Source organism: Crotalus tigris, unplaced genomic scaffold (assembly GCF_016545835.1).
Source record: "Crotalus tigris isolate CLP2741 ecotype Arizona unplaced genomic scaffold, ASM1654583v1 scf7180000017828.1554129, whole genome shotgun sequence".
Lineage (NCBI taxonomy): Eukaryota > Metazoa > Chordata > Lepidosauria > Squamata > Viperidae > Crotalus > Crotalus tigris.
In genome coordinates, this window is record NW_024096658.1 from 574,486 (window position 1) to 601,089 (window position 26,604).

The window sequence follows — 26,604 nt, forward strand, 5'->3', positions numbered from 1 at the left end:
TCTGGGGCTATCCAAGTCATCCATTTTACCACTGTTGCCTTTTTCTCTTTGTTGGCCGATAATGTCAACAAGCCTTGATCTTATTCACACATCTGCTTCGTATTGATTACCATGCTTGTTTGTTTTTTCATTCTCTTGATGTTTCATACAGCCTCTTCTCTCCTCCCCTCCTTTTGTCATTGCTGTATCTGCTTTGAACGTCAAGGAGATTGATCTGTTCTGTAAAAAGCAATTCAGCTGAAGGACAAGAAACAAATTGGTGGGGATGAAAAAAAATACATGCAAATATCAATTACTCATGTGTCGTTTTTTTATGCCATGGAAAATAGGGTGGTTTTTTCCCCCAGAAAAAAACTCCCTTTTACAGCCAAAAAAAAAAAAAAACCCTAAAAATTCAGTAGAGACAAAATGCACTCTCATACTGAAAAAGTTGCATTCAATTAATAGACAGGAAATCTTATTATGAGTAGAATCTGGAGACTTCCTCTTCGGTGTCATTTATTGTGATTAAAACTGGTGATTCTTTCTTCCAAAGAATGTTGGTGTAAGAATAACAAAAGAACTAATTGCAAAATTTACGAGCACAGGATGTTCAGTATATAATCCTGCCAGAAAAGATTGCACCTTAGAAGCAACCTAGAACTAAAGAGAAATTTCCTGACAGTGAGAACAATTAATCAGTGGAACAACCTGCCTCCAGAAGTTATGGGTGCTCCAATACTGGAAGTTTAAGTTTAAGAAGAGAAGAGCAACAAAGATGATTAGGGGACTGGAGGCTAAAACATATAAGGAACGGTTGCTAGAATTGGGTATGTCTAGTTTAACGAAGAGAAGGACAAGGGGGGACATGATAGCAATATTCCAATATCTCAGGGGCTGCCATAAAGAAGAGGGAATTAAGCTATTTTCCAAAGCACCTGAAGGCAGGATAAGAAGCAACGGGTGGAAAGTAATCAAGGAGAGAAGCAACCTAGAACTAAGGAGAAACTTCCTGACAGTGAGAACAATTAATCAGTGGAACAGCTTGCCTTCAGAAGCAGTAAATGCTCCAACACTGGAAGTTTTTAAGAAGAAACTGGACAGCCATTTGTCTGAAATGGTGTAGGATTTCCTGCCCGAGCAGGGGGTTGGACCAGATGACCTCCAAGGTCCCTTCCAACTTTACTACTATTATTATTATTATTAAGACATTGGACAACCATTTGTCTGAAATAATATACGGTTTCCTGCCTAAACAGGGAGCTGGACTAGAAGGCCCTTCCAACTCTCTTATTCTGTTCTTCTTATATGGTTCATAGATGTGTGTTAGAAAGTTTAATCTGCAGAATGTCACTTTTAGTCCATGTACCGAAACAGTAAAAACTTACCGTAGTATTGCCAAGGGAACAGCAGCCAACAATACCGTGTGAGACTGAATTCTGAATCCTACTCACATTTTTAGATTAGCGCTTGTGTTGTGCAGCAGTAATACAAGGCTGACACAAAGAATTTTAGCAATCAGTTCTATATGCTGTTTCCTTTGGATTGAGATGACACAGGAGATAAATGACATTTCTAATAGTGCTTTGATGGGGATTTTTAAAAATTGCATCAGAAATTTATCCCAGGAACAAAGGGTGTTGTTTGACTTCCTGTGGTGACTCCCTGCAGTTTTCTTGGCAGTATTTCAAAAGTGGTTTGCCATTGCCTCCTTTCTAGAGCTTAGAGAGAATGACTGGCCCAAAGTGCCCCAGCTGGCGTTGTGCCTAAGGCAGGACTAAGACTCACAGTTGCCCATTTCTAGCCTGGGATCTAACCACTACACCAGACTGACTTTCTAGTTGTAGGTATCCAGTTCAAATTACTTATCTTCAAGATAATGCCGCATATCACTTGTGGTTTGTGAGTGAACATTTGTGCGCGTGTGTTTGTGTGTGTGTATATGTTTCTACGGTCTGTGTGAATTATTAATTTCTTATTTGTTGCATTTAATTAAGTCAGTAATTTCATGCCCAAATCATAGCTATTGATACGTCTACATTTTGACAACCTCATAAAACATACCATTGCATAACTGATTTTGTACGATAGAAGCAAAAGCTATTAGTAGAGAGCTGACGACTGATGGTTTTTCATATATAAAAGTGCCTTGCAAACAAACAAGATCAGGAACAAAAACACACATCTCCCTTTTGCCCAGCATCTCCCATTTTGCATTTGTTGGATTTCTTCGTCTTCGAAAAAAAAAAAAACCTGACACATAAAATCATCTTTTCCAGCATGCTGTACTGCAAAAAAAAAAAAAAAAAAAAAAACCTCACAAAAAAAAAAACAGAATCTCCTGAGGCAACAAGGTTAGCTTCCAATTGTTTGGCCTGTCTAAAGACCAGCTTCACTTATTTCTTCCACAAGGTCACTTTAAGGACACATCGGGTAATTTTACTTCCCAAAGCCTCAGAAGCAATTCAGTGATGACTTTTGTGATATTTTTTGAAAATTCTGCCAAATCTAAAGGCTAAGAATTGCAGCCGAGGCCTGAAATATTGCCAGTTTTAACCTCAATAAAAAGAATCCCCATGCTCCAAATTTCACACGAAACGAAAGGAAAATTAGTTTGTTGTTTTTTTTTCATGTCTACTCTTAAACGAAAAGAAGAGAAACTCCGGTGTTATAACTCCTGTTGGGTTACTTTAGAACGGGTAGGCAACCTTGGCTCTTTTACGACTCGTGGACTTCAACTCCCAGAATTCCTGAGCCAGCCATGCTGAGGGGAAAGGGAGAGGTTTCCAAGCTGAGCCATGCTGGCTCAGGAATTCTGGGAGTTGAAGTCCACAAATCATGAAGGGGCCAAAGTTTCCCCAATGCTGGCTCAGGAATTCCAGGAGTTGAAGTCCACAAGTCATAAAGGGACCACATTTTCCCTCATGCTGGCTCAGGAATTCTGGGAGTTGAAGTCCACGAGTTATAAAAGAGCCAAGGCTGCCTACCCCTGCTTTAGTAGAACTGCAAAAACTGTTATGTCGTGTGTTTCCCCTTATGTCCCATGTTGCATCTCACCCCTAATCCCACCCCTGGACATCCTGAAATCACTCTGCTGAAATTCAGTGGTAAAATGGCTGCATATCAACAGGGCGATATTTTGCTTTAGGTTCACAGTTAAAGCTCTGGAATGAATGGAAGCCACTCTAGGAAGTCCATCTCTTCTATCCCCCCCCCCTCTTACTTTCCTGCAGATCCCCCACCAAAAAAAAAACAATCCAAATATCTGCCTGAAAATTTAGCCTGTTTTGGGGGATGAAGGATTGAAGTGGAAACAAGGGGAAGCATTTTGCTTCCGCTCGTTTCTCATTCTTATTCCCATGTCATTCTTAAAACCACCCAAAAACAACAAAACAAGGGGGGAAAAGGAAAGGAATGTTTCCAAAGATTTCATCCTTGCTTTCTGCTTCCTTCTTTTCCTCCTTCTCCTCTTCTTCCTTCTCCTCCTTTTTTCTCCTCCTCTTCCTCCTTTTCCTCCTTCTCCTCTTCTTTCTCCTCCTCTTTTTTCTCCTCTTCCTCCTTTTCCTCCTCCTTCTCCTCCTTCATCGTCAGCATCGTCCTCCTTCTTTTCCTCCTCCTCCTCCTTCTCCTCCTTTGTCATTTTCATCATCCTCCTCTTCCTTTTTCTCTTCTCCTCCTCTTTCTTCTACGCCTCCTCCTTCCTCCTCATTCTTCTCCTCTCCTCTTCCTCCTTTTCCTACTCCTCCTCCTTCGTTGTCGACATCGTCGTCCTCCTTTTCCTCCTCTTCCTTCTCCTTCTCCTCCTCCTCTGTCTTCTATGCCTCTTCCTTCTCCTCCTCCTCTTTCTTCTACTCTTCTTCCTCCTTCTCCTGCTCCTTCTCCTCCTCCTCTTTCTTCTACTCTTCTTCTTGCTCCTCCTCCTTCTCCTCCTGTTTCTTCTCCTCTTCCTCCTCCTTCATCCTTCTCTTCCTCCTTCTACTCCTCCTCCTTCATCATTTTTCTCCTCCTCCTCCTCCTCCTCTTTCTACTACTCCTCTTTCTTCTATTCCTCCTCCTCCTTTCTACATAATTTATCAGCCAAATTGCTAGCTTGCTGAAAACAACCCACCAATAATTGAAGTGCTTTGTCACGTAAAATGTCATCTAAACACATGGCTCCTTATTATGGCAGCACTTGTGTAGATGGCTTCATCACCTACCCTGGCTAATTTATTAGAAGTGTTCCTGCACGTTTGCCTCTGACGGAGGGTGAAATCTTCCTTAGTGCTTGGCACTCTGCTTCAGAGAGACTATTTTATTCATTTTGAATCTTAGGAATGCCTCTGCCCTCAGACAGATTAATCTTGGACAATATTGAGCCATACCCATGTACAATTGCTTTTGTTTTTATCGTGGACCAGCGTTTGTTCATTCGGTCGATTTATCTTCACATAAAAGCTTAAGCTGACTTTAACTTCTCTCGGCAACAATCGCAAAATACAGCCTTTAACTTGATTTATACACTACTCAAAGCACTCACTCATCTGTGATATTTTCTTTAAAAAAAAGAAAAAAGCTCTTATTCAGAGCCATTTGCTCCAGTGGGTTAAATACTTTGTTTTACGGAGGACATTATGTCAGACGGCAATAATTAAAAAATTATAAACTTCCTCAGAGCTGCTTTGGGCTTTTCCCAAAAAAATCATGACCTTCCCATTGTAATAATCATCCATTATCTATTTATTTACAAGAGGAAGCTTTTCTTAAACAAGAACCTGCCAATAACCCCCACAGTTATAACTCAATTTTCCTAAAATAGGGTAGGACAGTTGCAGTATAATACTTCAGATAACATATTTAAAAAGTTGCTTTTTTTTGTCTCAAGGTACATCCCAGGTTGATGCATGAATACACACAGAGAGAGACACACACATGCAGAGACAAACACACATACAGGTAGTCCTTGATTTACAACCGGTTGCTTAGTCATCATTCAGGGGACTTATGACTTGGATTCCAAGTTCTGATGATCTGCCTACTCTGCAGGTCATGTGACCAAATTTTGGTTACTCGGCAACATTGCAGCATTTCTGGCCATTTGCAAAGTCCCATGATCATGTGATCATTTTATGATGGTTTTGCTGAAAACCAGCCCATATCTCAAGTTGTCAGCCAAACCGCTCCCATCGTGAACCATTCACTTCACAAGTACCACAAAACGTGGTAAAATCAGGTCATCATGCAACCAACCCATTTTACGACTGTACCGAAATATGACCATAATGGGCAGGCACTAGTACAGTCATATGTCAAGGATTACCTGTACACACACACACACACAGAGAGAGAGAGAGAGAGAGAGAGAGAGAGAGAGAGAGCACAGAAATAATAATAAGTCTATTATTTATACTTTATTATACAGGTAGTTCTTGACTTACAATAGTTCATTTAGTGACCATTCAAAGTTACAACGATACTGAAAAAAAGTGACTTATGACCGTTTTTCACAGTTACGACCTTTGCTGTATCTCCATAGTCACGTGATCAAAATTCAGATGCTTGGCAACTGGCTCACACTTAGGATGGTTGCAGTGTCCTGGAGTCATGTGATCGCCTTTGAAAATCTGGCAAGCAAAGTCAGTGGGCAAGCCGGATTCACTTCACAACTCTTAAGTGCAGATTTTAATCGAAACAAATAGCACCTCCAAACCAATCGGTTTTATTCAGCCTGGCATTTAATTGGGTTTTAGCTGCATACAGGTAGTCCTCCACTGAAGATTACAACTCAGCCCAAAATTTCTGTTCACTAAGTGAGACAATTGTCAAGTGAATTTTGCCTCATTTTATGACCTTTCTTGCCACAATTGTTCAGTGAATCACTGTACATGTTAAGTTAGGTACACGGCTATTAAGTGAATCTTACTTCCCCCACTGACTTTGCTTGTCGGGAGGTCACAAAAAGGGATCATGTGTTGTGATTCCTTACCAGCCAGTGGACCCAGCAGCTGAGTCTGGGGAATCAGAGGAGGAGGAGGAGGGGGCTGGAGTGACATTAGAGTCAGAGGAAGACTCTGAGGAGCACCAAGACTTACAGTCGGATGAGGAGCCTGGCCCCTCTACTTGTGCTCAGGCTGAGACACAGCTGTGCTGGGAGTCTGAATTGGACAGTGATGAAGAACAGCTGGGAGACATCCAGGATGCATGAAAGCGCAGGCAAGAGAAGTGAGTAGGACAGAGGAATGCAATGGGGTGGCTCCAAAGGCAAAGGAGAAGGTATTAGGAAGCTACGCCTTGGCTGCATAATAAAAGGGAAGGTGCGGGAGGTGCTGGTTGCCGAAGGCAACCGTTCGTGTTGAGGATCGAGTTTCTGTGGACTGTGTTTCTTTGCCTTGGACATTGACTCAGGTCTGTGAGAATAAAAGGGGTTGGTTTTTTCTTGCGGTTCCTGCCTTCTTGTTGGAAGAGGGGTTTCTCCTTGTGAGCATAACAAGGACTCACGTAGGCTGGGACAGAACATCATGTTACCCCTGGGACATTGCAACCATCATAAATGCATGCCAGTTGCCATGTGTCCGAATTTTGATCGTGTGACCGTGGGGATGCTGCAACGGATATAAGTGTGAAAACTGGTCATAAGTCACTTTTTTCAGTGTCGTAACTTCAAACAAAAAGTTGTAAGTTGAGGAATATCTATGGAGATTCCTAGTCATCCAGGTTATAGTTATCCCAAAGATGCTTTTCCACGAGGCAACTGGACTTCCTTGTTTTTCTTTGAAGACATTTCGCTTCTCGGTGGAGCACTACACAGTGGCTCCTGTAGCCACCGGCCCTTACATCTTTTCTCAGCAAATTCCCACAGATTTCCGACACAGGACTCCGTTTCATCACAAAATCAATTATCCCTAAGTGGATAATTCACCAACTCTTCTGTCATTTACTAAGGGACACTTTTCAACCGTCAGTTTTGCTTTCAAGCGCCAGTTTTAATCCTTCTTTCCATAGCAACGGTAACCAGCATGACAGTTTTCATGTTCAACGCAAAGACAGTTAGCAGAGTTGACCTGCTGCAAAGGTGTGGGCTTCGACTCCCAGAATTCTCAGGAATGACCATATGGACTGTGGAATTCTGGGAACTGAAGTCCATGTATCTGGAGGATGCCTAGATCTTGGGAAGCTGTAGAGGTAGTCCTTGACTTACAACCACAATTGAGTCCAAAGTTTTTGTTGCTAAGCAAGACAGTTGTTTTCCATAGTAAGGAAATTACTGCAGTTAAGTGAAATATGTGGTCGTTAAGTGAATTTGGCTTCCCCCATGGACTTTGCTTGTCAGAAGCCAGTGGGAAGGTTACAAACAATGATCACTTGACCTCAGGGCAGTACAACTCTCGTAAACACAGGCCAGTTGCCAAGGACCTACATTTTGATCAAGGCACCATGGGGATGCCGCAATGCTTATCAGTATGAAAAATGATCATGTCACTTTTTCAGTACAGGGGTAACTTTGAACAGTCACTGAATGAATGGTAGTAAGTTGAGGACTCTCTATAATTACATTAAAACATGGTGAAGAACGGTTGCACGATTTGGGTATGGCTAGTCTAGAGAAAAGGACTGGGGTGACATGATAGCAGTATTCCAGTGTTTGAGGGGCTGTCACAAAGAAGAGGGGGTCAAATTATTCTCCAAAGCGCCTGAAGACAGGACAAGAAACAATGGATGGAAACTGATCAAGGAGAGAAGCAACCTGGAATTAAGGAGAAACTTCTTGACGGTGAGGACAGTTAAGCAGTGGAACGGCTTGCCTTCAGAAGTTGTAGGTGCTTCATCACTGGAGGTTTTTAAGAAGGGACTGGACTGCCACCTGTCTCAAATTGTACAGGATCCCCTACTTGAGCAGGGGGTTGGACTAGAAGACCTCCAATGTCCCTTCCAGCTCTATTCTGAATCTGATGCTGCAGTGGTTGTAAGTGTGAAAAACGGTTATAAGTCACCAAGGTTGGAGACCACTGCTGTACATGCATACAAGAACTGCATTAATTTCAGTCCTAGCCAATCTTGTGATGTCACTGAATGTCCTTCCCTTTCTCTTTCTCTTTCAATTTTCAGTGACAAAAAAAATGTGCTTGTCCCTGCTCTTTTTATTACCGTATTTTCCGGCGTATAAGACAACTTTCTAACCATGCAAATCTTCTCCGAAGTCAGGGATCATCTTATACGCCGGAAAATACGGTATTTAGTTTTATTCATTTATTATATAAAATGTGAAAATACAAAAGCAAATAGTAGGGGACAGCAGTAGAAAAAGGGGAAACGGAAAAAGGTGTGAAGAAAGGGAGGGGAAGAAATCAAAGCCATTGACTTCCGACTCTCTCTGTTGCAGTAAAATCAGAGATTAAAATCAAATCTCAGCTTTTTACATTTCTATGGTAGTATGCACTAGCCATTTCTGTATCGGCAAATCAGTCTAATCGGTAAAACCCAAAATCATGGTATCATTTTTTTCGACCTCAAGCACAAAGTCCAGATGCGGTTTCCAATCAGAAACAAAAGTACTTATGTTCTTTTCTTTTATCAGCACAGTCAATTTGGCCATCTCTGCTAATTCCACCAGCTTTTGTAACCATTCATCCATAGTGGGAATCGAGGCATCCTTCCACTTTTGTGCATAGAGCAATCTTGCTGCAGTTACCATATATAAAATCAGAGTTCCAATTTTATTTTCCAGTTCTCTTTCCATTAGACCCAGAAGGAAAGTTTCTGGTTTAATGTTTATGTTCACATTAAGAATTTTCTCCATTAATATATGAATCCTACTCCAATATTTTCGCATCTGTCTTTACACAAAGGGAAAAAACAGACCAACCTATCAAAAATAGTGCCATAAAAAACAAAATAGAAATACAAGTTAAGATAGGCAAGAAAATGGTAAATAAACACCTGTCTAGCCTAGACGAGTTCAAATCACCAGGACCAGATGGATTACACCCCAAGGTTCTCAAGGAACTGGCAGATGTGATCTCAGAACCATTGAACTATATTTTTCAAAGATCCTGAAGCATTGGGGAACTACCAAAGGACTGGAAAAGAGTTCCCATCTTCAAAAAAGGGGGGGGGAAAGGACCCAGGAAATTACGGACCTATCAGCCTGACCTCAATACCTGGGAAGATTCTGCAAAAGATAATCAAACAACGAATCAGCGAACAACTACAGGCAAACAAAGTCATTACTAAAAGCCAACATGGGTTTGTCAAAAACAGATCATGCCAGACAAATCTTATTGCATTCTTTGACCAAGTGACAAAATTAGTGGACCAGAGGAATGCTGTGGATATAATTTACTTGGACTTCAGTAAGGCATTTGACAAAGTAGATCACAACCTACTACTTGATAAGATAGAAAAATGCGGGTTAGACAGCATCACCACCAGATGGATCCGTAGCTGGCTGATTGGCCGTAATCACCGTGTGGTCCTCAATGGAACCGCATATACATGGAGGGAAGTGTGTAGTGGGGTGCCCCAGGGCTCTGTTCTTGGCCCAGTGCTCTTCAACATCTTCATCAACGATCTGGACGAGGGGATAGATGGGGAACTCATCAAATTTGCAGACAACACCAAGCTGGCAGGAATAGTCAACACTCCAGAAGACAGGCTTAGGATACAGGAGGATCTAGACAAACTTGAACACTGGGCGCTATCTAACAAAATGAAATTCAATGGGGAAAAAGTAAGGTTCTACATTTAGGCAAGAAAAACCAAATGTACAGGTATAGTATAGAGGGTATCTTCCTCAATAGTAGTAACTGTGAGAGGGATCTCAGAGTCTTAGTGGACAATCATTTAAATATGAGCCAGCAGTGTGCTGCAGCTGCCAAAACAGCCAACACAGTGCTAGGCTGCATTAACAGAGGGATAGAATCAAGATCACGTGAAGTATTAATACCACTCTTCAATGCCTTGGTAAGGCCACACTTGGAATACTGCATCCAGTTTTGGTCACCACGATGTAAAAAAGATGTTGAGACTCTAGAAAGAGTACAGAGAAGAGCAACAAAGATGATTAGGGGACTGGAGGCTAAAACATATAAGGAATGGTTGCTGGAATTGGGTATGTCTAGTTTAACGAAGAGAAGGAGGAGGGGGGACATGATAGAAGTGTTCCAATATCTCAGGGGCTGCCACAAAGAAGAGGGAGTCAAGCTATTTTCCAAAGCACCTGAAGGCAGGTCAAGAAGCAATGGGTGGAAACTAACCAAAAAGAGAAGCAACTTAGAACTAAGGAGAAACTTCCTAACAGTTAGAACAATTAACCAGTGGAACAACCTGCCTCCAGAAGCAGTGAATGCTCCAACACTGGAAGTTTTTAAGAAGAGACTGGACAGCCATTTGTCCAAAGTGGTATAGGGTTTCCTGCCTGAGCAGGGGGTTGGACTAGATGACCTCCAAGGTCCCTTCCAACTTTATCATTATCATCATTTCTTTGCCTTATCACATCTCCACCATAAATGATAAAATGTCCCTTCTTTGCCTTTACATTTCCAAACATTCGTTTGAAATACCTGTATACATTCTAGATAACTTATCTGATGTTAAATACCAGCGATGAATCATTTTGTAAAAATTTTCTTTTAGGTTAGAATTTAGTGTGAACTTTAAGCCTTTTATCCACATATTCTCCCATTGTTCAAACATCACATTATACCCAAAATTTCTTGTCCACTGGATCATACAGTGTTTTATATGTTCATTTTCCAAATTCAATTGTCCCTGCTTTTAAAGTTAGATAAACGTATACTGTATAAGCTTAATTATAACAATTTGCTGCAAGGAAGATTGGGATCTGTAATTCCCAGCACTGTTTTCTACAATATTTGAAATTTCTTTTTTCTTTTTGAAAAAAAAACCACTTTATTAGAAGAAAAAGTAAATGATTGCCAAATCTCTTTATCCCTACTGTATGTGTATCTGTAGTCTCTGACTTCAGGGAATTAATTGGATGCCTGAAATAATTATCTCAAGAAACCACAATGCCATTATTTATTTATATGATAATCACTGACTAAAACAGAGTAATCTCAGTGTAGAATTGGGTGAAGCTAAAGTACCTACAGTAAAGGAAATAGTGATTTTTTGCAACTCTCCCTTCCCCTTATTTATGTGCAATGGAATAACACAAAATGTCTATATCTGTGTGTTTCTGTTTGGCCTTGATTTTGCAACAAGCTTTGTGTGTAGCTATGGGTTAGAGAGTATACAGCAAATCTCCTGGAAATGTTTGTTTTTTTTAAAGGCTAGCAACCTTTTGAAAGACTAGAGATTTCACAGGATATATGCCTCTGATATTTGTTCCTTGGTGTGTGGGTGTGTGTGTGTGGGTGTGTGTGTGTGTGTATTAGTTTGTGTAAAGGTTAATGCTAAGTATTCATTCTCCAGCCTTTGGTTGGCTTCTCAGAGCAAAGACCCAATCTGAAGTTTGTGCAAAGCTTTACAAGGATGGTTAGAACAAAATAAATGATTGTCGATGGTTTTATATGTCTGTATATTGGTTTTTAACTTGCTTTTATTGGATTGTTGTTTCTATTTGTTATGAGCTGCCCAGAATCACTTAGATGAAATCAGATAACCATGCAAATCAAATTAATAATACTAACAGCAATAATAATACAAATTCCCTTTAAACAGCTCCACAAAGCAATCTTTTCACACAAGAGAACAACTTTCTGGGGTGTCTTATGACTTTTTCAGACGTGGAAAAGCCAATACAGGTAGTCTTTGATTTGCAGCCATTCAGTTAGTGACCAGCCAAAGTTAAAACGGCAGTGAAAAAAAAAGTGATTTATGACCATTTTTCACACTTAGGACCATTGTAGCATCCCTGTGGTCACATGATCAAAATTCAACCACTTGGCAACTGACTCATATTTATGACCGCTGCAGTGTCCCAGAGTCACGTGATCACCTTTTTCAATGGGGAAGCCAGCTTCATTTAAGAACCACGTTACTAACTTAACACTTGCAATGATTCATTTAACAACTGTGGCTAGAAGGGTCATAAAGTAGGGCAAAACACACTTAACAAATGTCTCGCTTAGCAACAGAAATTTTGGGCTCAATTGTGGTCGTAAGTCGAGAACCTCCCTGTAATGTCATACCTACGGTGCATAATATCTCATTAGTCAATCACTCAATATATTACTTATATGCAGAATATGTTGAGTAGAATACCTTACTCCCGACACGAGTAATGCTGTATTCTTTAATATGTTAATAAAGCATTTTTCTGATCCTTTCCCCCAGAAATAACTGTGAAATGTAGTTTTGATAGGAGGAAAATAAAATAACAGAGGATTGGGGGACAAGATTCTTCTCTTGAAATCTGCAATAATCAGGTGGCAACACTTAGCTAACCTTGGATTAGCTAACTTTACTAGTTAATTTAGCTAGCCTCGCTAACCTTACCTATCTGAAAAGCTAAGCTGGATCAATATGGTTAGAATATAGACAGGAGATTACCACGATATCACCATGCTATAGGCTAGATTGGAAAGACAGAAAAGCGTTCCAGATGATAGCAGTAGCTAACCTCTTCTGCATGGTTGTCCAAAGATGACAGAGACATACGCATGCAGCAAATGAGTCAAATTCATCTTGACAAACAAGGATTGGTCGCAACAGAGGGCAGCAACTTTTCTGGCTTTGACTGATCTTCAAAAAGACAACAAGTTAGACCAGCTTCATAATTGGATGGGGAGTCACCAGGAAAAAAGAATCGAGGGGTACAGATCAGACTAGGAAGCTGAGAAAATATCTCAGAAGAAGACAACGCCAAACAGGTGTCAAAGGATTGCCAAGTAAACTGGACAGACATGACCATGAAGTCGCCAAGAGTCAAACTCAGTACCTTTATCTGAAAATCAAGAAAAAAGGCATGCTGACAGAAGTGAATATTTGCAGCTCGGGGTTGAACTGTGGGGTCCTTGGTGCTCTCTGAGCTTGGTGGTTTTCTTGCAGACGTTTCATTACCAAACTGGCTTACATCATCCATTCTAGTCATCAATGGGTAATGAAATGTCTGCAAGAAAACAACCAAGAGCAGAGAGCACCAAGGGCATGCTTAACGTGAAATATCCAAGATACTTTGTGTAGATCAGGGGTCCTCAACCTTGGCAATTTTAAGACTTGTGGACTTCAACTCCCAGAATTCCTCAGAATTGGCTGGCTGAGGAATTCTGGGAGTTGAAGTCCACAGGTCTTACAGTTGCCAAGGTTGAGGACCCCTAATGTAGATAATAGGAAAAGTATTGTCTAGCTGAGTGTCAAGGTTGAATATATAAAGAATGCAGCTCATTGGCCATGAACAACAACAACAACAATAATGGCTGCACAAGACCAAGCCTTAAGGACAAATGCATATAAAGTCAAAATTGAGAAGACAGCAACAGACAGTAAGTGCCGCCTATGCAAGGAAGCTGAAGAAACAGTGGACCACCTGGTAAGCTGTTGCTAGAAGATTGCACAGACTGACTACAAGCAGCGGCATGACAAAGTAGCAACAATGGTGCATTGGAAGATCTGCAAAAAATATCATTTGCCTGTAAGCAAAAACTGGTGGGATCATAAAATAGAGAAAGTCATAGAAAATGATAAAATTAAACTGCTCTGGGACTTCAGAATTCAAACAGACAAGCACCTGCAACATAACACCCCAGACTTAACAATTGTCGATAAGAAAGACAAAAAAGTCTGGATAGTGGACGTGGCAGTGCCTGGAGACAGCAGAATAGAAGAGAAAGAACTGGAGAAGATAACAAAATACAAAGACCTACAAATAGAAATAGAAAGACTGTGGCAAAAGCAAGCAAGGGTAGTACCAATAGTGATAGGCTCCTTGGGTGCAATCCCAAAACAACTGGAGCACCACTTGAACACCATTGGCATTGACAAATTCGCTATTAGTCAATTGCAAAAGGCGGCCTTACTAGGAACTGCTTCCATCCTGCGACGATATCTGTAATACCATCAAACATCCACATCTGCCTATCCCAGGTCCTGGGTAAGGACTCGATAGGTAGACAAAATGCCAAATCCAGTCTGAACATCTGGCTGACTGTGCGATGAATGATAATAATAAAGTTGGAAGGGACCTTGGAGGTCATCGAGTCCAACCTCCTGCTCAGGCAGGAACCCTATACCATTTCGGACAGATGGCTGTCGAGTCTCTTCTTAAAAACTTCCAGTGTTGGAGCATTCACCACTTCTGGAGACAGGTTGTTCCATTCCTTTACTATTACATTTTTATTCCACTTTTATTTTTGATTAACAAAAGGCGGCATGCATACCTAAATGTTTTGCTTAGATTTCATTTTTAAAATTTCCTCTTTTTAAATGACAATACCTGGGGGGTATAAATGTGCTCAGGGCCACATTTCCTGATTATGTTAACATCTACTGATAATTTTCTTGATTGCTGTATATTCTTAATTTTCTTTTGTGCTGTCTTTGTAATTTGGTTTTAATTGATTTGATGATTGCGTGTTGCCTAGTCATTTCTTTGAGATGGACGGCACATAAATTGAATAAACAGATAAATAAATTTAAAATATATCTGGATGCCATCACTTGTTGGACCACAAAATAAAACAAGTCCTTATACTGTTGTATGAAAGTAGAATTTTCTCTGCTGATTTAAACAGGGTTTTTTCCTCATTCCTGATGTTTCCTCGAATATAGCAGAAAACAACACACCCTGTGTACAATCAGAATGATGGCAATTTTGCCGTGGATCACGTGAAAGAAAAATGTGACACCACACTTCAAATATCTAAAGGGCTGTCAGAAAGAATTATTTATTTGCTACCCTTCGGTCATAATAATGTTTGTGATTGATTTGATGAGAGACAAGTATTTGTCCTCTATTACTTCAAAGGACTAAATTTGCACCAGTGTTTGTTTGGGCTGAATATCACAAGAAACCTTTTGACAAAAAAAAGCAGCTCAAAAAAGAGAAATGGTGGGTTAATTTTCACTGAGGTTTCCAAGCAAAAAACTAGCCCAGCCTTTCCTGACTGAGGTAGCCTCCAAACAGATGGATTTCAGCTCTTAAAATGACTACATTTGTTGTCTGTGGGGATTCTCAGTCATCCAGGTCAAGAATTTAAGTTATTTGTTTATTTATTTATTTATAGCCCCGGTGGCGCAGTGGTTAGAATGCAGTACTGCAGGCTGACTCTGCCCACTGCCAGCAATTCAATTTTAAATGGCTCAAGGTTGACTCAGCCTTCCATCCTTCCAAGGTCAGTAAAGTGAGGACCCAGATTGTTGGTGGCAATATGCTGAATCTATAAAGCAGAAGGCAAATGGACTTTCTTGTTTTTCTTTGAAAACATTTTGCTTCTCATCCAAGAAGCTTCTTCAGCTCTGACTGGATGGTGGGGAATGGAAGGATTTATATTCCCGGCAGACAGGTGGTCATTTGTATTCTTTTAGAGAATCGTTGAAGCCACCTGGAGGATCACCTGAGTAGCACAAACGTGTGGAGCCTTCTTGGCTGCAGGATGTTTTCTGCCCCGTGTCCCTTCACTGTTGAACACAGGTGCAAGCTGTTGGGGATGAGTCTGTGTTGTCTGCATTTCAAACTGAAGCGCAATATACATCCTTCCATTCCCCACTATTGTGTAGTAGGCTTCAATAGGCAAGGAGCAGACTGACATAGTTACAACATTATTTATTGACTCAAACTAGAACTGGAGAATTGCAGGCAATTGCCTGTCATTTATACTCTGAGCCCACAGGGCCTTAGCCAATCACAATACTAGAAAAAACCCGCCCAATATGAATGTTCAAAGTTTCCCTCCAAAACAGTTGGAGTTAATAGTCAGGGTCATCAAGGTTAGTTTCATTTTAACTTCACAAGCAGTTGGAGTTAAGTTAGTTTCACTTTCGCAGGGATTAACACAACTTTATATATATTCAATACATAACACCCACCATCCAGTCAGAGCTGAAGAAGCTTCTTGGATGAGAAGCGAAACGTCTTCATAGAAAAACCCAAGAAAGTCCAGTTGCCTCATGAAAAAGCATGTGGGATGACTATGCTTGTTGAGAATCTCAAGGGAGACCGTAGGGTGCCTAGCCTTCATCTCACACAGTGATACTGGTAGTACTCGACTTACAAAGACAATTGGACCCAACGTTTCTGCCTCTAAGAAAGACAGACCCGTTTTACGACTTTTCTTGCCACTGCTGTTGTTAAGTTAGTAACCATGGTTGTTAAGTGAATCTGGCTTCACCATTGATTTTGCTTGTCACAAAAAAGGGATCACATGACCCCAGGACATTGCAACCTATCATGAATACGAGTCAGTTGCCAAGCATCCGAATACGAGTCAGTTGCCAAGCATCCGATCAGGTGACCATGGAGATGCTGCAGTGGTTGTGTGAAAGTGTGAAAAATAGTCATAAGTTGCTTTTTCAGTGCCACTGTAACACTGAACGGTCTCTAAACGAATGGTTGTAAGTTGAGGACTATCTGGATTCTGGATTCCCTGCGCCAAACTGTGGGTGAAAATACAGTCACCAACTCTGTCACGGTCAACGTCTAACCATGTCATAGCATCTGTTGTCCACACTTCTGTTGCCACATCTCTGTGCTTTGAGGAGGATTGTCTATTTCTGTATCTGTTTATTCCAGTTGTCTATAAATGTGTATTCACAGGTATTCCTTGAACTTACGACCACAACCGGGACTATTGCTAAGCATGCTAAGCAGTTGTTAAGTGAATCATGCTCAATTTGATGACCTTTATTCACCACAGTGAAGCAAATCAATGTAGTTATTAAGTGAATCGCATGGTCATGAAGCAAATTTGGCTTCCCATCTTGACTTTGCTCGCCAGATGCTGGCTGTGAAAGTTACAAATGGCCATCAGCCGACCTCAGAACGCTGCAACCATTGTAACTACATTCCAGTTGCTGAGCGCCTGGATTTTGATCCCGTGACCATGGGGATTCTGCAGATGGTCGTAAACGTGTGGGTCACTTTGTTCAGTGCCGTTCCCCTTTGAACGGTTGCTGAACAAATGGTTGTTGAATCAAGGACCTAACCCTGTATTTTAATTCTGCCTTGCAAGTGTTACCTTGTCAACTTAGCACAGTGGTTCTCAACCTTTTTAATGCCGTGACCCCCAACCGGTCGTAAGTCGAGGACTACTCAACCGGTCGTAAGTCGAGGACTACTCAGCTGGTGCAGCACCATTTGCAGAATGGGACTTTTGGCGGGCTCAGCAGGGCAGAGACAGCCTGGACAATGCCTATTGGCTTTTGAAAGCCAATAGAATTAGACTCTATTTAAGAGAGTCTATTCTATTGGCTTTCAAAAGCCAATAGAATAAAAGGGAGTAGCACAGCTAAGGAAAAGGGGGGAAAAAATGGCGGACTGCGTTGTTTGGCGACCCCCGTGAAATGGTCGTTCGACCCCAAATGGGGTCCCGACCCACAGGTTGAGAACCACTGACTTTGCGCTAAAGATTCCCCCAGAGATGATTCTGACGCTCCTCAAGAAACGTCTTAGGACGTCTTCTAACTCCAAGTCCCAAATTCTTATCTTTTTCTCTCTCTCTCTTTTGTGCCGCAGTTCCAATGGGAAATCGGTCACCTGGGCCCAGAATGAAAAAAGTACAAGCCGAGGGGCCCATCTCTGGCAGAGGCTTTCAATCCATATCAATAAGAAAGATAACCCCAACCAAACCGCGGTGATCAAACCCTTCTCTAAAAGCACAGACAGCAGCCGGCAGGGCAGTAGCGCCACTATCGCCACCACGTTCCCCGAATCCAGTGCCAAAACTCTTTATGATGTCTCCGAAGCTGAAGAACACTACCCAGCTCAATATCGGGTTCAAACTCCTTCCCCCATCAGTACAGTCAGCCAGAGAACTGCTTCCCTGAGCCGGACTGAAGATGATGTTCCGACTTTCCAGACGGAACCAACCCAACGGAGCAGTTCTTCCCAAGGTTCCCTGATGGAGCAAATCAGCAGCGTGGTGACCCGATTCACGGCCAACATCAGCGAACTCAACTCCATGATGCTCTCCACCGCCACGCCAGGCCCGATGGTGACCACCCCGTTGTGCTCTTCCTACCTGATTCCGAGGGAGATCCAGATCCCGACCGCCATGACCACGTTTGCAGAGATCCAGCCCCTGCCTGCCATTGAGGTCAACGGAGCATCTCAGTCAAGCAGGAAACCGTCGTGTGGAAGCGTCAAAGAAGGCCCTTCGGCGGAAACCCCGGCTGTTGCCAAGCCCGAGCTTGAAGAGTTGGTGGCTTTGACGCCTCCCTCTCCATTCAGGGACTCTGTGGATTCTGGAAGTGCTTCTCCCAGTTCTCCTGCATCGGAATCCGCCGTCTGTATGCCGTCTTCGCCGAAATACGACTCGCTGACGATAAGGGATTACACGCAGAGTTCTTCTTCCTTGTGAATGTAGTTGAAGTCAACTTTGAATTTCTACAGCGTCGGCTCCGTCAAGGAGACGAAGCCCAGCCTCCTCCCAGTTCTCCAGTGTTTACAGACACAATGAGAGTAATGGGTCATTTTTTGGGGAGGGGGGGATGAAAAGATGCAAGGGGAAGAGTAAAAAACAACAGATGGGTTATGCTCTTTTAAACTTACACGCACGCACGCACACAGACACACATACATACACGACAGAACTTTTTAGCAGATTTTTCGTGGCCTTAAAAACATGGGCTTTTCAATGGAGAGAGGAAAAAAAAAAGAAACTTTGCATTTATTCCTGAGGGCTGACAGGACATCTCTTACATCACTTACTTGCCAAGTGCTTTGCAACAGCGAGTAACGGGGGACTGGAGATGGAGAGAAACAGCAGGTAGATGACCAGAAGTGATCCAGTGTTTGTTTACTTGGATTCCTTAATCCAGAAGTAAACCTTGATCTTTTTTTTTTTTTCAAGACACGGAAGACCAAAATCTTGAATGTACATTTTGTAGTGAACTCCAGACCGGGGACCAAAAGGACCAACTCCTTTTTTCTTTTTTTTTCCCCCTTTCAGTTGAAAGTGTTTGTTTTTTTAATGACGATCTCAACCGATAGTAATATATTCTGTCACAACGGAACACTGTTGACTAAGCTGGCAGCACTCTGCCCATTGATAAATGTAAATTAACACACTGCAGCACACGGCTGCACTCAAAGAGGGCTTTTCTAGAATAACTTCCCATCTGAAGATACGTTTAAGAGAGGGAGGGAAAAAAAACGATCTCTCTTCAGTTAAGTATCAATTTTCTTTTCTTTTATTATCGTGGGATATTATCATCTCCAGAATGACAGCATTCTGGGAGTGGTTGGTTTGTTTTTTTTCCTGACTATTTCACCATGTTGCCAATCAATAACGAAGTAGCAAAAAAAAAAAGAAAAAAGAAAAAAAAATCACAAAATAATAATAATAATAATAATAATAATAATAATAACAACAATATAGTAATAGTATTTTCTGGAATACTGTTTTGTAATTCCCGGATCAGGACATACGTTGAGCTGAATATTCGTTTTCTATAATGATGTGGGGCAGCATAAGGATTGCTAGGTTCCCAAGGGTAATGCATATTTTTACAGACGCTCTTGCATTAACCCTGTCAGGGGACACTTCTATCAAGAAGGAAGGTCTTTCAGTCATAAGGAGGAGAACAACTGTCTCTAACAGGGAGACAAGCCAAGGGGATATAAAAAGTGTATAAAGCAGTGTTTCTCAACCTTGACAATTTTAAGGCATGTGAACTTCAACTCCCAGAATTCCACAGCCAGCCTTGCTGGCTGTGGAATTCTGGGAGTTGAAGTCCACATGCCTTAAAATTGTCAAGGTTGAGAAACACTGGTATAAAGTATGGCTGGGGCTGTTCCCAGGATTACTTCCGATTGGCTGATGAGCGTGCCAGTCAGCCTTCTGTCCGTCCGCAGAAGAAATTGCAATATGAGGCAACCGTCATTTTTCCTCACAGTTTTAAACACTTTCTTAGGGACCCTTCTTTCCCCCTCAACATCCCTACCGCCACCACCCCTACATTCGGAGTCAACTTTGTAAGGATATTCCAACAGGCATTTGGCTCACGATCCAACTTTTCAGGCTCGCTGGCCTTCCTGGCCCTTGTCGGTTTAGACGTGCACAACAATCCCCAAGGTCAGGGAATCAAGTCACACAAATTATCCATCATTAATGTTATAGGTTGCTGTTTTTAATATAGTGAAAGTCGTTTGATTCATATGGTCCAGAATTGGGACAGAAGGTTTACAAGGTGGTGAGCTGCTAAATTAGACCCGATTTGAGCCTTTAGCTGAATAAGGAGAATTTTATCCTCAGCAAGACATCGGCTCTCCTGCCTTTAAATGAAACTGAAACCTTTCTCCTGCATTTTCCATTTATATCATGGGTCTCCGAACTTGACAACTTTAAGACCGGTGGACTTCAACTCCCAGAATTCTCCAGACAGCATGGCTGGCTGGGGAATTCTGGGAATCGAAGTCTACAAGTCTTAAAGTTGCCAAGATCGGAGACCCCGGCTTTATATCATCTAAACATGGGGAACAGCACCATCTAGCTAGGCCAGAGGTAGGCAACCTTGGCTCTTTTATGACTCGTGGACTTCAACTCCCAGAATTCCTGAGCCAGCCATGCTGAGGGGAAAGGGAGAGGTTTCTATGCTGAGCCATGCTGGCTCAGGAATTCTGGGAGTTGAAGTCCACGAGTCATAAAGCGGCCTAGGCCAGAGATAGGTAACCTTGGCTCTTTTATGACTCATGGACTTCAACTCCCAGAATTCCTGAGCCAGCCATGCTGAGGGGAAAGGGAGAGGCTTCCATGATGAGCCATGCTGGCTCAGGAATTCTGGGAGTTGAAGTCCACAAATCATAAAAGAGCCAAGGTTGCCTATCCCTGAGCTAAGCTAACCCTTTTGACCTACAGCTAGTCCTCTTGTGACCAGAGTTGGGATTGGACTATGTGTTGTATTCCATTGGAGTCATAAGTGTGCTTGGTTTTAAGATCATTTTTACAGCAGTCATGAAACAAATCATTGCAGGCAGTCATTAAGAAAATCACATGGCTGTTAAGTCAATCCAGCTTCCCCCTTGCCAGAATTTAAAAATGGCTGTAAGCCTCATTCACCTGACCACAGGACGATGCAATCAGTCATAAATGTGAGTCCGTTGCCACGTGCCCAAACTGTGATCATGTCACCGCAAAGATGTGACGGTCATAAGTGTGAGCTTAGGTCATAAGTTTACTTTTTCCAGGGCCGTTGTAACTTTGCAATTTGGAAAAGGAATGGTTGTAAATTGAGGACTATTTATATATTGCTACAGTTGTACTTCGGCACAGATTGTGCAAGGGTTCCAAGGAGGTGTAAAATATCCATCGGGATAGGTCTCTTCAAAGTGTTGCTAAAGTACAATTTCCAACATCTATTACAACTGGCAATGCTTCCTAGCTTCCTAGCAAGACACATTTTATGTTTCCTGACCTAAAAGCTTTTGGTTGCTTTGATGTTGGTTCCCCTTGGCAGATGTTCCGGGGAGATAAAGTGCATGCTAAACTCCTATTCTTCTTTATATTCAGAACCTGTGAATAAATAATGCATAAGGAGGTCTCCCAACAGCCCCTGTTTTCCTAAGCAGAGCAGAGAGACCATCATCATATTACTGGCAGGAACGTTTCAACATCTGTGGGCCCCAAGCAACTGCCCGTCACTGCCAGCTTCTGGTGCCAGCTGTGCTCAAGTTCACCATAAAACCTTCCTCGTGATCATCGCCTCTGGCACACAAAGAAGAGTGCGGCAATTTATACATTCTGCAGAGAAATTACAAATATTAATTTTAAAAAAAAATCATTGGCTAAACAGATGTCCTCAGTTACAGAGATAGGCAGATGCATAAATGCAGGAGAAACTCTTGAGTGAGAACGACATTAAACATGTGTTTCGTTAGAGCAGCCTCCGTCTCCTTGTGTTCTCCAGCTCGGCTGTGATCAGAGGACATTTAGAGCTATCAAATCTGGACTGCAAGAAACACCCCAAACAGCCCCTAAATTGCAGCAAAGGTTTTTAATATTTTTTTTTTCATGACATCTAGAGATCATCCTGAGCTTTCAGCCCAGCTCTGGTGGCTTCATCAGAATCTCCATCCAGCAAGGAATATAAGTTTTTTTTTTTAATTATATTAACAAACAAAATGAAAACAGTCAAAGATACATTAGTGTACCTACGCACATCCCCTTAGGAACCTCTTAAATATGGAGTGAAGTCCAGAGAAGTTAAGTTGGAATTAAAACTGTGAAATGTAGTAGCTGAGACAATTGAATCGGGTAAGATATTCCCAATTTTGACAACTCTGTTGCAAAAAAATCAGTTTTTTTACAATCAAGTTTAAAGCGGTTGTTCACGCGTGTTACGTTATGATTAAAACTTTAAAACATTGCAGATAGGACATTACTGTGTACAATTTTGTATGCAATACCTAAATCTGGCGACAAGTGTCATAGTTCTAAACCAGACATGTCAAACACAAGGCCCAGGGGCCAGATGCGGCCCACGAAGTGGTTTCATATGGCCCGCAAAGCCATCCTGGAAACAGTGAGGGAACGGCCCCCGCTGCCTTGGCCCTGGCCCAGGCCGGCCAGGAGCCAATGTACAATTTTGTGGTGGCCATTTATGCTGAAACGTATTCAGTCTTAGCTCCACAGGGCCGTCTAGAAACAGCGAGGAACCAGCCCCTGCCATGTCGGCCCCGCCCTGTGGGTGCATGCTGGGGAAGTGTCACCCTTTGTGAGGAATGAAGAAATGGACCATGCCTTGGCGCTTGCCCCGGTCCCACCCCCTTCTGCCAGAGACCCTCAGATCTGTCCCATTCCTGCCCAGGCCCCCACAGGCATCCTTGATGCAAACGATGTAGAGCTGGCCACACCCACTCAGTAGGCCACACCCACTCCATCCACACCCATGCAATAGGCCACACCCACCCTGGCCACACCCACCCAGCCCCCTGAGGGCAACCGCAATGCTGATGCGGCCCTCAATGAAATTGAGTTTGACACCCCTGCTCTAAACTATCCAAACAAAGAATTTCAAGCTTAGCAGCATAAGGTATTCTATCATGGACAATTATGAATTATTTTAGTCATTAGTAATAAAATTCGATGGTTTCAGTAATTTTACTTAAGTATAACTGAGGCTACAGTCTTATACCTATTTATTCTGAATAGGAATATGCTGCAATCGAAGGAGCTTAATCGTTAAGCAAATACACACAAAACTGCACTAGCACCTTTGATCCAACCTTCTATTCCTGGGTGTCTTTTAATCAACTTTGCAGGATTTCCCTCTTATATTTGGAGGATCATGGATGTTTCAGGCATAAGAATATAGGTAGTCCAGTGTTTCCCAAACTTGACAATTTTAAGGCATGTGGACTTCAACTCCCAGAATTCCACAGCCGGCGTTGCTGGCTGTGGAATTCTGGGAGTTGAAGTCCTCATGCCTTAAAATTGTCAAGTTTGGGAAACACTGAGGTAGTCCTTGACTTACCGCCACAACTGAGCCCAAAATTTCTATTGTCACATTTGTTAAGTGAGCTTGGTCTCGTTTTACGATCTTTCTTGCCAGAGTTGTGAAGGGAATCACTGCAAAGGTTAAGTTAGTGATACGGTTGTTAAGTGCTTCTGGCTTTCCCCACTGACGTTGCTGGTCAGAAGGTTGCAAAAGGTGATCATGTGACCCTTGGGCTCTGCAACCGTCATAAATATGAGTCAGTTGCCAAGTGTTTGAACTGAGACCACAGGATCCTGGGGAGGCTGCAATGGTCGTAAATGTGAAAAATGGTCATAAGTCACTTTTTTCCAGTACCAATTGTAACTTTAGTCAGCCACTAAATGAACTATTGTAAATTAAGAACTACCTGTAACAGTCTGGATTAACCTTGGGATTAATTATAAGCAATAGTGTGTTGTCTAGTCAGAAATGCTATGCAGACAATGGCTTACTGCAGGGGTCTTCAAACTCGGCCCTTTTATGACTTGTGGACTTCAACTTCCAGAATTCCTCAGCCAGGCACGCTGGCTGGGGACTTCTGGGAGTTGAAGTCCACAAGTCATAAAAGGGCTAAGTCTGAAGACCCCTGGCTTAATGTGTGGAACTCCTGCTTTGAAGTAGCAAGGCTGTTTCCCGGATATGTAGATTTCACTTACATTCCCAACTTTTAGTTATTCAACTCTTAATGCCTCATAGTAGAATCCATTAACTCAGGGGTCCCCAATCCCCGGTCCATGGACCAGCACTGGTCCATGGCATGCCAGCAACCGGTCCACGCAAACAAGCAAAGGCTCATCTGTGGGATGCAGACAGCATGCAAAATCATGGCCTCTCCAGTCCACGGAAAAAGATTTCTCCCCAGAACCGGTCCCTGGTACCCAAAAGGTTGGGAGACACTGCATTAACTAGCCTCTGAAGGTATGGAAGAGACATTTGGTTCTGACTGGGCCTTTGATGTTTGACTTGCTCTTGTTGTTGTAAGTCATGTCCAACCCATCACGACCCCATGGACAACGTTCCTCCAGGTCTTCCTGTCCTCTACCATCTTCTGGAGTCCATTTAAGCTCACGCCTACTGCTTCAGTGACTCCATCCAGCCACCTCATTCTCTGTTGTCCCCTTCTTCTATTGCCCTCAATCTTTCCCAGCTTCAGGCTCTTCTCCAGCAAGTCCTTCCTTCTCATTAGGTGGCCAAAGTACTCGAGTTTCAACTTCAGGATCTGGCCTTCTAAAGAGCAGTCAGGGTTGACCTCCTCTAGGACTGACCGGTTTGAACGCCTTGCAGTCCACGGGACTTGCAGGAGTCTTCTCCAGCACCATAGTTCAAAGGCCTCCATTCTTTTGCGCTCAGCCTTTCTTATGGTCCAGCTTTCACAGCCATACATTGCAACTGGGAAAACCATGGCCTTGACTATACATACTTTTGTTGGCAGGGTGGTGTCTCTGCTTTTTAGTATGCTGTCTAGATTTGCCACAGCTTTCCTCCCCAGGAACAAGCGTCTTTTAATTCATTTTCCTCAAGTGCTCAGATAAATTCAGAGGCACACATCCTGTAAAATCCCTGCCTTTGATCAGAAACATAAGAGGGTCTCTTAAGGTACTTAGAACTGTTGCATCCGTGAGGGCTAATTCATGCTTTCAGCCAATTGCACAAATAGCCGGCGATTCTTTCTGAATGTAATTCAGTGTGAAGAATACAGTTGCAAAGAGGCAGTTCATGCAGAGCTACCAACAGAAGAGAATATTTGTAGTCAGGGTTGAACCGTGGGATCCTTGGTGCTCTCTGAGCTTGGCTGTTTTCTTGCAGATGTTTCATTACCCAACTGAGTGACATTTTCAGTGCTAGAAGGGAGTGGGGCTTACTCTCTGATGTTGTTATCTACTTAGGTAATGAAACATCTGCAAGAAGACTACCAAGCTTAGTCAGCACCAAGGACCCCATAATACAGAGCGAGATGGAAGCCAAAAAGATACAGAAAACCCTTGCTCTTTGTGGCCATCTAATGATCATCCATATTTTTGCAGCCCAACAAATGAGCTGGAAGAATGGTCAATACTATTTCAGAACTATGATAGATTTACCATTATCTGGGCTAAGGGAAAAATCCACTCAACAGAGCAAAGAATCTGTGTTCCTTACCTACATTTCTGCTGTCAGATATAGTAAGTCTAGGAAGCGTAGAACAGGGGTCTTCAAACGTGGCCCTTTTATGACTTGTGGACTTCAACTCCCAGAATTCCTCAGCCAACGTGCCTGGCTGAGGAATTCTGGGAGTTGAAGTCCACAAGTCATAAAAGGGCCAAGGTTGAAGACCCTGGTGTAGAAGATCACTCTTGAATAAACTTCTTCAAGAGAAATAAAATCCTGCCAGATAGCATACTATGGAGAAATGCTTCAACCCAGTCTGCTGTTTCATTTCTAATTGTCTATTTTAAAAAAAAAAATCTGGGGGAGCAGTACAGTGTGATATCTCACACACCCTTGTACTCTCTCTTGGCACATCATAGTTGCAAGTTTAAACCATTTGTGTCCTAATCTTGTGATAAACATGCCTATGACTTCTGATGCAAAGGTCACCCACAGTTTTTTAAGATGCCTTCAGAAGATAGTCACTGAATCAAACTAAATGGCCCCGAGTTATGCTTGAAAAAATGAAAATACTTTGTTCAGCTGTGGAAACCTTGGTGTGACTGATATGAAGCACATCTGCATGAGATGGACAAGAGAGAGGATTCTTTGCAGTGGGACTGCAAGTTTGTGGAGACTGAGGCTATCAATAGGCCTTGATCATGCTATGTCCAGATTCAGAGGCAATTTCTGAATTGCCTGTATCTGAGGGATGAAACAGCCAAGAAAAAAGTATTTCTCCCTACTTCTGGTTGGTCACCAAAAGAAGGAGATTTTGGACAAGATATATCTTTGACTTGATCCAGTAAAGATGCTCTTACATTCAGAAAAGCAGAACAGCTATGAGTATGTTAGGAGTATTTTAATAACTCAAATTGTAAGGTGAAAATAAAATATCCACCAAGGCAAATTTGAACCCAGAGGACA

The 26,604-nt window shown here is 42.3% G+C and overlaps 1 protein-coding gene across 6 annotated transcripts in view; it reads left to right on the plus strand.

Annotated features, from left to right (window-relative positions):
• Positions 1–26,604, plus strand: part of GRM5 (glutamate metabotropic receptor 5) — a 310,218-nt gene that overhangs the window by 278,445 nt on the left and 5,169 nt on the right. For 4 of the 6 annotated variants that reach the window (XM_039342953.1, XM_039342952.1, XM_039342954.1 and 1 more), the window contains one exon: positions 17,591–19,715. The exons of 1 other annotated variant lie outside the window; for it this stretch is intronic. In XM_039342953.1, the coding sequence (XP_039198887.1) occupies positions 17,591–18,434 (844 nt within the window). In that variant the 3' untranslated portion in view covers positions 18,435–19,715. Of the gene's footprint in view, positions 1–17,590; positions 19,716–26,604 lie in introns of those variants that run through there. One more of the 6 variants, XR_005556659.1, reaches the window with a different exon arrangement.